Source organism: Onychostruthus taczanowskii, unplaced genomic scaffold, assembly GCF_017590055.1.
Source record: "Onychostruthus taczanowskii isolate IOZ18803 unplaced genomic scaffold, ASM1759005v1 scaffold4, whole genome shotgun sequence".
Lineage (NCBI taxonomy): Eukaryota > Metazoa > Chordata > Aves > Passeriformes > Passeridae > Onychostruthus > Onychostruthus taczanowskii.
In genome coordinates this window covers 20,606,583-20,618,314 of record NW_024501459.1, presented here as the reverse complement: position 1 = coordinate 20,618,314, position 11,732 = coordinate 20,606,583, and the positions used below count along the sequence as shown (strand labels likewise).

General features: G+C 44.9%; 1 protein-coding gene across 1 annotated transcript in view; it reads right to left on the bottom strand.

Moving 5' to 3' along the window:
• The window catches only part of KCNS2 (potassium voltage-gated channel modifier subfamily S member 2), a 4,269-nt gene extending 3,645 nt beyond the window's left edge, over nt 1–624 (bottom strand). The window contains exon 1 of the mRNA XM_041412889.1: nt 575–624. Coding sequence (XP_041268823.1) covers nt 575–624 — 50 coding nt within the window. The remainder of the gene's footprint in view (nt 1–574) is intronic.
• Nucleotides 625–11,732: the final 11,108 nt, after the last annotated feature.

Below are 11,732 nucleotides of genomic sequence, written 5' to 3'. Positions count from 1 at the left end.
CCGCTGCCAGGGGCTGCCGGTGCCGGAGGGGTGCTGCTGCCGGGGGCTGCCGGTGCCGAAGGGGTGCCGGTGCCGGGGGGATGCCGGTGCCGGGCAGGGCAGAGCAGAGCAGGGCACGGCAGGGCAGGGCACGGCAGGACGGCCCCGCCGGCCGCGCGGTGCTGAAGGGACAGCGGCCGCCCCGCTCAGCGGCGGGAGGCGGCGGCACGCCCGCTCGTCATGGCGACGACCCCCGCGGCTGCCGCCCGCCCCCGCCGCTCCCACCTACCCCCGGCCCGACCCCGCCGGCAGCGATCGGGCCGGGTGGGTGGGCACCAGGGCTGCAGAGGGGCGGCTCGGAGGAGCCGGTGTGCCGGAGGTGCCTCCGCTCGCTCGCTCTCGCTCTTGCCCCCGCGCACCGGCGGCGCCGCAAACTCGGGTTTCCTCCCCACCGCGATCCTGCTTCACGCCGGCTCCGAGCGACACAACCTCCCGAGGGGGGACGGGGGACGCCCACCCACGGCCGCAGTGGCTCCGAGCACCCGCGGACCTTCTGCCGAGGGGCGTCGCCCGCCCCCGCCCCTCTCCCCCTCACGCTGCCGGGAAGGGACCGGGGGTGCGGGTGCCGCTACCCCGCCCGCCCATGGCACCAGCGGGTCCTCGCTGTGGCGCCTGAGCACGGTCCCTGCGGAGACAACAGGAAAGACGGGGACACTTGTCGGAGCAATTTGGTGCGAGGGGAGCGGAGCTGCGTGTTGAAGCTGCTCGCCGCCCCCTCAGTCACCGGCTGGGAACCCCCGACCTCCGCACACAGCCCTCCCTCCCTGCCAGCCATTTCGGGGGGGAAATCGTGAGCGGCGGCACCTCGAGCAGGGCGGGTGGGAGGGCTGACCTCCTTGCGCTGCTGCTCTTGGCGGGTAGACTTTTCATGCTAGCACATGGAACAGTGTGTCCAGCTACATGGTCAGCGATGGCAGTGTCCCTGCCCACGCTGCAGGCGACTGGGAAGAAGTCTCCCCTCTGTTGCTGAGCCCGGGGTGAGGCCGAGTTTCTCGGGGGGAAGGGTGATCGAGGCAATCCCTACTCACCTGACCCCGCCCTGAGCAGGGCCGGCTGTACAGAGCGCAGATGCTCCGAGACAGGTGCTTTATGCCGGGATAACCCACATCGCCTCCTGCCAGCTGCCTCCTGACCGCCTCTCACTCGTGGTCCCACGCATGTGAAGTCCGGCTCCTGGAGATGCACTGCTGTCAGTGCTTTGTGGGGTTAGGGTGTGCAGGGGGATGAAGATTCCTTTCTCGTTTCCCCCTAGCCCTGTCAGAGCCCTGAGCACTCCAGCCCTATGTATCATCCTCAGCCTCTTGCTCAAAGCCTTGGTGAGGAAGAGAGGTTATAACTCCCAAGCCCAGCCACAGGTGAGCCTCATTTACAAGGATCCCCCGCCCCCCAGTATTAAAGGTCAGCCCTTTAAGAGCCCAGAAAACTGAGTACAGGCATGAAGTGCCTGGTGTATGCTACTGGCCAGGTTCCCCAAGATCCTGCTCAGCTTTCCTACCTGGGGTGTCGTGAGCACCCCAGCATATCCCACCAAGGCTGGTGCATTGTGTGGCCAAAGACTCCACACCTCTGGGGACGCTCCCACAGCGCTGTGCGGGGACCCACAGCACCCTCAGCCCCCCGGAGATGCTTCCGACGATCCGTGCTTCAGTGATGCTACGGATGGTCTCCCTGCTCGCCTTTTCTTGGGTGGTGTGTGCTCTTGCTTTGCTCTGCAGCTGGTGAGTGGCTCCTGCCTCCCTTTCCTACAGATGCCCTGGGTCAGGGCTCTGTGTCCCAGCATGCGTCACTGCGTGTCCGGTGACATCCCAGGGGACGCTGAATCCACACGGAATTATGGACACCAGGCTGCTCTCCTGGCTGCTCCTCTGGGAAGTGGCACGGAGGAGACAGAGACTGCACACAGAGAGCAGGGAGGAGGCTTTGCAAATGTAGTGGCGACCTGCCCGTGTCCCTGTACCAGCGGTGTTTCATGTCCAGAGAGGCAGCTCTCCTGCTTCCCAGTAGCACTGTAGCTGTTGTGTTAGTTCCTGAGAGCCGCCTCCTCCCAGGGCTCTGCTGGCGAGCCACTCACTGGGGAGCTCTGATTATACTGGCTTTTAATGCCTGGGGCAAGGGGTAGCAGAACACAGGACTGGGAAACCACCACGTTAAAATTTTTGTGTTGGATGCCCCACCACTTTCCCCAGGGCTTGGATAAATCATGAAACTTCTCTATTGTAATTTCCCACTCACTCTTAGGAGAACAAAAATAACTCATTCCTCAGTAGAATTACAAGGAATAGTGAGCTGCTGCTGCTGGAAGTGCATTCAAGTGACATCCGTGTTTTTCCCCTGCTCTGCTCTTCTTTCCTGGGTAGCTAGTGGGGGCTTTAAACATATTGAAACATCTTCAGCAAATTTTTAAAAATATAAATTGCTTTTGTTTCTTAATCTTAAATTAAATATTTTTCCCTATTGCTGCTTTAGAACAAACTAAGTGGAGATATATTTGGAGGATTTCCAAGCTTTTATAGATTGTTCTCACCTTCTAAGTCATTTGGCTAAGAAGAAAGGGTTATAGGCAGTCTCATTACTCATTTATCAATCTCTGATCTTATCTGTACCTTGGAAAAATTGCTGGTCACTTTTCTAAGTTGCATTTTCTCATTAAAAAACACATAAGGATACAGCTCTCACTGGTCTCGTATACTCGTATAACTGCTCCTGTAATTAGGGCTAATAGACTCAGCCCAAGCATTTTGCTAATAAGGCTAAAATGATTCCAGCACCCAAATTAGTAATCCAAAATCCATCTGATTTTTTTTTTTTTTTTGCAAGGGGCACACTCTGCTCCATGGACATATAAGAATTACTGTTACTGACCTAATATTTTTGCCTTTCCCAGCAGTAAATACAGAAAAAAATTGCTGTGAACAAACTATCACTGGTGTAATCTGAGGCAAAAGATATGTCAAAAGAAATCAGGTATGTCGTTTTTGCACAAAATGAGCTTGTGATGTGTCAGATAAGAGCACATTTTGGGATGCACCAAATAAATACAAAACAACACTGTTTACACTGCTTTGTGGACATTTCTTGGACTGTAGGGAATGCAAGACCAGTGCTGAGGTGGGGCTGGGCTGGGAGCATAAGGAAGCGTGAAGGAATTGCCTGTTGGAATGGGGAGATGAATGAGTGATTCATATTACCCTAGGGCAATATTACAAAAGCTAAACTAACTTTGGGTTTGGTAGTTATAGTTTCTGACTGAGACTGTGTGAGAGACAGGACTTGTTTTATTGGCACACATGGTACCACGTTATTTAAGGAATATGAGAAGGTGCCAGTGCGGTGTAAAAACACAGCATGGGTACAGGTGCCCTTCAGGGCTGGGGAGACATAGCAGCTGCAGTGTTTGACAATACCCCTGCTTGGGGGTTGTGGTGACCTGAACTGTGAGGGAATGTGGAAATTATTGCCATCCTACTGCCTGACTCAGTGTAGGAAGCTGCTGCCTGAGAAGCCATGTCCTCAGACAACTTCCCCTGCCCGGTCCCTGTTGGCTGCCCCACCACCACTGCAGTGAGCTAACACTGCTGGGGACATGTGGCATTCTGTCCTGCAGGCACAACACTGCATCTGAGATGCATTGTCACCTTTGGAAGAAATGGAACTGCTCCAAAACTACTAAATCTACAAGTGTTAATGAAATACTGAACAGGGTCTAAAGGAAGTTATGGGACCAAAGTCAGTAATTTTATTGGCATGGTGGATATGGTGGATTCACTTTGAACTTGAGGACACAACCATCTATTACACTGAAGGTGGAACTTTAGTCTGCACTTCATATTTACTGAAAGGCTTCCCTCTGTCCCTAGGGCCAGATTCAAATGTACATTCTTGTTGACTATTTCCTTTTGTTCCAGACAGATTGGAAAATCCTGGAGTCTTAATGTGTTACTTTAAGATCAATAGGTAAGATCTATTCTTCTTTCCAAAGGTGGCTGAGACCTTTCTGTGTTGGCATTTCTACTGTCACAACTGTTAACTGTGGCCAGTGAGTAAATACGTTTAAAAGAAGTAAAAACACCTTTACACATCATGCTCACTTAAATACTAGAAAAGGACTGTTGCAGAACATTGCCAAGCTTGTGAGAATGAAGTTGAAAATGTATTTAAACAAATTCATAAAGACTACATCCATTTCTGGATATTTATCCAAATAATCTGAGTACAGCCTCAATTTGACAGAAATTTGAGAGAGAACATTGCAGAAGAGGCATCCTTCTAAACACACTTTGTTCTTACTTCCCCCATGTCAGCAAGGTAGCCATTTCATGATGCTTGGTTCCTGTTAGTCTGTGGCTAGCCTTTTCTAACTGGAAGTATAACAAAAGCTGAGATTGTCCCTGCTTTTTTCATCGTTCTCAAACCCCCATAACCAGAGGCAGAAAAGAAATGCCATTTGTTTGTGAGTCTGCTCGCCCTATAAGTGCCCTGACTGCCATGCCTGCTTTTCTTAGGAGGCAAAGGCTTTGCACAAGCTCTGTGGCATTTGCAGTATCAAACGGGGGAGGGAGGAGAGTCACTTTACTAAACTCTAAGTTTACAAGGCAGTGGTAGCCATGTCTGAAAACAGACCTCCACTGTGACACAGTGGAACTCAGTGGAGCACAGAGAGATCATCTGGCAGCTGAAGAAATTGAACGTGAATGGAACACTTCTTTTTGTATGACAGCACCCCAACAGAGTGGCAAATACTGATCTTTTGTGGTGCAGTGATTGCATGAGCATTGGAGTTTTACTGCAATGACTGCGGTATTCTGCCTTTTGTTGTGACTTGATCTCCTTCGTCACTGCTGTGCCTGCTCCACCTGATTCTTGACTCTGAGGGACATGTGGCACAATTTGCTTTGGGAAGCCCAGTGGGGAGCACTGCCTTCCTTAATTAAATCACTACATCCCAGAATCATGGAACACAAGGTTAAAAAAAGTAATAATAATAAAAAAAGGGATTATTAGATAATTGTGACTTTCTTTTAGATAGATTGTAGAATTTCAAAACCTTCTGTTCCCTACTGATGTCTGAGATGGGTGAGATGAGCCATACCTACAGACCCCTAGACTCCAGCTGAGCTGCAGCAGGAAGCGTTGCCAGTAGTAATGAGCAGTGGGAAAGAAGGGGTTTTAGAGCTGCATTTTCGGATGTAAAGATTGCCAAATGCAATGGTCACTTTCACAGTGGCACGTGTTGCAGACAGCAATGGGCACAGCCTCTTTGCTATTTGTCTGAATGTAGGTGGGGAGAGAGATCTTGCTTGAATGCAGGTTATGGCTATTAGTTCTAAAATGTGATTAAAAAGCCTAGTTCATGTCAGCTGACATGGAGCATTGGAAGGTTATTTTGCTTGCATTTCGAACTTACTGATTTGGAACTTATCCAAGTTCCTGCTTGGAAACATAGTATTCAAAGAAAGCATGACTATGAGAAAGCCCCTCCTAGCTTACAGCTATTTCAGTGTGGGAGGAAAACTGATATTGCTTATGAAACCAGCATGCAGAAGGGCAGGAGTAGCCTCTTGAGCTGGGTGACCCAGCCTCACAGACTGCTCTGACTGTCAGCACTGAGCAGCAAAAGGCCATGCCATACTTTACACAGGTTAGTAACCTCCAGACCAGGTTCTTCAGTGTTGCAATGCTGGGCCAGCTCCAATGTTGTTACCATGGCCTTACATGTGGATCAGCATTATCTCTTTTCTTCATCTTGACATTTTCGGGGGAGTTTGGTGCTAGGAGATTATTAGCTAATCCCATGTTTTTCAAATAAATAGGAACAACATTGAAATTGTGTTGGTAACAGCCAGAAGAGACTGCTTGTGCTGCCAAACACAAGTTCTTGATCCACTGACTCTCTGTCCTGACTCCTTGGATGAGTTTCTGCTGGGTGTCCAAATCTTCCCATCCATATAGTCACCACATACAGCATACACCCAGGCATGACACCAGGCTCACTGCCCTCGCCTTTTGTTGCCCAGCCTCATCACTAGAGATATTGGCAAGGATGGACTGATCATTTTGTGCCCACCACATCCACAGAGCATGAGGCCAGTCTGAAGGGGGCCAGGTAAAGCTTGGAATCATAAGCACCTTTTCTAACCTTAAAACAAATTAGAGGAGCATAAGAGAATCTTACTCTTCATCTTCATCTGTCCAAATGTATTTATTTTGCAACTGAAAACCTTAATGTCTAGCTAGATCAATGAGTGAGATAAAGCAAGGAAGCAAAGGAAATGGAAGACAGCGTCCCCTGCACCTCCCAAAGGTTGTTTCTACAGGGACAGGGCAGAAGATGTGCTTTTCGCTTTCCATGTGTGAGTTGCCACTGCCATGCCTCCCTTACTGCCCAAACAATGACACAATAGCTTGGTGATACAATATCTGGTCTCTATTGCCATATTCTAGCTTCAGAGAAAGCTTTACTGGGTCTTCAGATAAGGCCATAGAGATTTAACTGGAAAGATTTTGGAGAGCTGACTTAATTATGAAGACCCAGTTCTGGCCACGGAGGTCCATCAGGGGCTACAGCCTCCTGCCTCCCAATATTTGTGCAGCTGAGCACAGATTCAGAAGCTACTGTTTCCTGGTTCCTAAAAAAAGGTCTCAGCTTCTCAAATATGAAATATTAGCACTGTCTGTTTTTTATGAAGCCACCCAACATCAGATCCTTTGTTTTATCTTTGTGTTACTTGTAAATGATTTAGTTTGCCCTGAGGGCTCTGGTGTTCGCAGTTCTTTAGTACCCACTTTGTTCACGATGGTTGCCTCATCAAGAGAAGAGCAAAGTTTGCCTCTGAAATCAGCCTGAGTGCAAAGAAACATAAGGATCCTGGGTGCCTAAAGAAATAGCAGTATGGGTCTGCAAAGGAGTGGTCCCAAAGTGGCAGTACAGGTATATCCTTTCATATGCAGCCTAGCATCACCAAAAATGAGCGAGTGAAAGCACATCACACTTAACTGGCTTCCTGAATCTTCCCAAAGCAGGTACTGTGAAGAATTTCTCTCAATTTGTGTGAACCATTTGCCACTGCCTCATAAACCACCATGTGCAGAGTTTGCCAGCTGAAATAAAGGTAAATCAATCTCTCCTTGAGATGTTTGTAGTGCACTATCTGGAAGATATATGGCCATCACATGCTGCCAGTAAAATATATTTCTGTACTGTTATTGCCTCCAGCAGCTTTTTTTTTTTTTCTTCCCCCCCCCTTGTTTTTTTTTTTTTTTTCCCTTTTTTGTTTGTTTGCTTTGTTTTTGGATTTTTTTGCGGGTTTTTTTTTGTGTTTTTTTTTTTTGGTGTTTTTTTTTTTTTTTTTGGTAACAGCTCAAAGAGAAGAATTTGTGCTGCACCAAGCCCTACTGGGATTGAGGTAGTGGTTTGGGGTTTTTTAATTGTTTAGTGAAAAACAATCACCCTTAACCATATATTCTTTAATAACTGCATACACAGCAAAAGGAATTTAAAAACTTTTTCATAATCTGCATTATGCTTATATCCCTTTTTTTTTTTTTTTTTTTTTTTTTTTTAGAATGGGCACCCTCCACCCCTTTAGAAGTACTTACAAATTATTTGCAGTAACAGTCTATCTCTGAGTCATTCATTGTAACTTTGCCATGGCAGTACCTTGCTTGAAATGTATCTCAAAAGCAGTTTGGTCTGTAATTTATACTAAAGGTCAGACTTGCCTATCTAAGTATCTGATTGAGACTGTGTACATTCTTATATGCTTCCAAAAAGATTCTGGTTATAAAGAGGCCTCTCACTATTGGATGAAGGATAAAGAAACTATTTCCTTTGGATTTGATTCACTATGATATTTTTGGATCATATTTAAAGCAAGAACAAGCCAATTAAGAAAAAAAAGGATCACTAAATAAGACTGTAGTTAATGTTTCCCACTGTTCCCATTGCTATCGTGGAACAAAAGGTTTTAAAATTTCTGAAACATGTTGGGACATCTGTGCTCAGTTTCTATACACAATGCAGAAAGTCCAAAACATCATGGGAAACCTTATTCTGAAGGGATGCCAGTCCAGATTCATGTCTGAAGAGTTTCATATGGTTCAGATCAGTTTATAAAAAAAGCCTCTGAACTGTTTTATCCTTAGCTAACACGATTTTAAACTTCAAATTTTTAACCTCTATTCAAGAAAGCACTTAACAATATGCTTAATTATAACCCCCTCTGGTTCTCAGACTCATGCTTTTCTTCAGTCTCCTGGAGTTTGTTATTCCTATAATAAAGAGTGAGAGGAAATAATGAAGTAATTTTTTTTTTCAAGAGCATATACTATAGAATTATGAGAAAACAGCAGTAGTTTAAACTCCACCATTTGGTTTGCTGACTGATTCATTTGGTATACAGTCAAGTGAGGGCCAACATGTTGTGAGGAAAACCTGAATTTTGTTTTATTTGTTTTTCTTTTGAAGCTGCTGCTTTGTGGAACAATTCTGAAATTCACTGCAGTCAGAATATTACACTAACCAGCTGCAGATCAAAGACTTCACTGAATCTAGGTCAGGTCTAATTTGTGAAGCTCACAGAGTTAGTCACTATGGCAGCTTTCTGAAAGGTACAGATGGAGAATCCATGAGCTGTGGGAACTGAATTATGGGCCTTCTTCTCACCATCAGTTTTAATGCAGTTTGTTTTATTTCCTTTTCCAGGAGTTTCTTTTTTTAGAGTTCCTAGTAAAAGAGAGATTAAATGTGACAGCCACATCTGTTTTAGGAAATTCCTGTGGAGATATCAGATTGGTAGCTGGCTCAAGCAATGTTAAAAGTGAATGCTTCTGGTCTGAGCAGGTGGTCTATGAACGCTATGAAAAATCTGTAGCCTTTTATAGCGACTTTTATCTCAGGATCTCAAAGCACTCTGTAAATATCAGTTGATCAAGTCTTACAATATCCCTGGGAGGTGATCACTGTAATTGAAGGGAGTGGGTTTTATGGCTCACAAGTTTGCTGCTGGCTGTGAAATCCTATTTGTGACTCACACAATCTGCCACAAGTAGAGCAGATGTATTGCTGCTGTGCCTGGGTATAAGTGCTGCTTGAGAGGCAGCAGTGCCTTTGCCACTGGCACACAGACTTTTCTTTCCTGCTGGTCTGCTTCACTGTCCCTTGCTGTCCCATTCTTATTTCCTGGTATTCCTGTCAAGTGACACTGCTTTTGTAAGTCATCTTGAGCAAACATTTTCTGGAGAGTGCTTGACATGTATGCGTGCTCTGCAGATTGTTTTTCTGCAGTTCCTAAGACAAAACAATGATAAAATGTACTTCAGCCAGTCTTTTCCCAGGTATAGTGAGGGAAATGCAACTGGGTTCTCCCTTTGCAGTATTGTTGGGGTTCATTTAAATGGGTTTAGAATTTAAACCTAGCACCACAGAGACCACACCAGTAGTCAGAGAACATCTGTCTGAACAAGCCCCAGCAGACAGGAGAAGCTGTCTTGTAAAGCGTTCCTCTCTGACCTACAGATGGGCTGGAGCATAGGCATCACCAAGGGCAGGTTTGCTTCAGTGAATATTACTTTTTTGATTCACAAGAAACAATGAACAGGCTTGTTTCAGGGTATGGTCATAATAGGAAAAATAATATTTGTGTGTTGGCATCCACATATATGTGTGTAAGCACTGCTTACATGATAACCACTAACACTTAGAATTTAGGACAAGAATTTTATACAAAATGAATCTTCCTGTGGTTTGTTTGTTTGTTTGTTTTTGTGGGGTTTTTTTTGTTTGGTTTTTTGTTTGTTTTTTTTGGGGGGGGGTGTGGCTTTTTGGGTTTTTTTTTTTTTTTTTGTTTATTTTTCCTATAGCAATAGAGGCTATTTATGTAGAGCATACTTTGACTTGCACTGAACATTCTTAAAATTCTGTCATATTCTAGTTTGAAGTGTGACATCTTGGGATGTTGATGTTTGGGCCCTCCAAACACAGTGTTGCTTCATTTAGTAAAATCTGGATGGAGGGCATGGATGAAGATCAGTATTTCCAGATGAAAACACATGCAGTTGCTTGGATAAGGACATGAGATTTTGTTGCTTGTGTGATAACAATCAGATTATAAATATCAACTTTTGACAGTGTTGACCCACAATCCATGATGTTGGCTGGAAAATCACCATTTGTTGTTTTAAGTATTCTGGAAAGTATGATTGCCATCCAAGGCCAAACAGAGTATTCACCACTGTTGGTCTGGAACTTGTTCTGCATGTTATACCTCTTAGTATAATAAGGTTAATAATACAAACTCTATCCCTAGCCAATATTTATAGCACAAAGAAGTTCTCAAATGCAGAGATATTTGAGGGCTTTAGTATTACACCAGAGGAGAACTTGACATCAGACATTCAAGCCGTTATAATTTTTCCATTTGCTTTGTAAAGGACTTTACCTTCCCATTCTCACAGCAGTCAGCACATCTGGATCTCCACCCTGACAGTGACCTCTGGATATTGCCATACTATAAATATTAGACAAACATAATTATTGCTAAAAATTGAGTAGGTTATTTCTTCTGTAGGTTTGTTGCTGAAAAGATATCCATAGGCATTTGTTGTTCCTAATCTACAGCTACCAACAGATTAGTACAAGGATCAGTGTGTGAAAATTGTTTCAGCTATTGGAACGAATTCTCAGCTCTTTTAATGCAGTGACACAAAGTGCCCTAGTTCAGCTTTTGCATTTTGGCTATATCACAACATTTCTTTTAGCAAAACGAATTGAATGGTCAGATGGAACGGAAAACAACCTGGGAGAAATTGGAACTTTTACTGGGGCAGAGGAGGAAATCAGGAAGTTTACTATTGCAAAAGTTTGTTCTGTGCCCTAAGAAGGGGAATAAGGAGACGAGTTTATTGGAGATTAAAATGTGTAATAGCAGGCAAACCTTTGTACACTCAGAGTATCCATTTCTCAACATAGCAAACAGGAACATAGAAACATATGTGGTCAGCAATAACACTCATAAATCTTAAGAGATTATGTGTTCCTAAAGTAAGACTTCAGACTGATCTATTTTGTTAAGTGCCAAACTTCAGCATGATTCAATCAAGTTTTGCTTAATCGGAATTTATTTACTCTTTGTGATGATGAATCACTGAACATGTAGTCCAGTCTGTTGAACTAATTTATCAGGTATTTTGATGGACTGGTGATTTGCCTTCCCTGAATCCTTCGTGGTTTATTTATTTATATCATCTGGATTGTGTAGAACAAGAACTGGAGTTCTGCTAAGAATTAAACATTCCTCAGTGATGCCTTGAGTAACAGAAACACTCTCTAGGTAGGTAGACTTGTTACAATACTAGGCAAACAACTAAGCCAGGAAAACTCTTATCTACAGCTCCAGTGCCACTAAATAAAGTAATTTGTTCAGCTGGGTGGATTTGTATCAGAGACACAACCTGGCAAAGATGGAGGGATGACAGTGGTGAGATTTCTCCGTGCAGGACACAGGGATTTTTCTGGAGGCTGACCCAAGAACATAGGTCATCCCAAGGAGAAAGAAGACATGGGGGAGTTGCTCACATAGCCCAATTAACATGCAAGTACTGTGCAGAGAGGCAGACTCACACTAGCTGTTCCCTGATTCCCATGGATAATGAGACAGGCCAGGCTGGACTTCACTGTAAGTTAGCAATGTATGGAC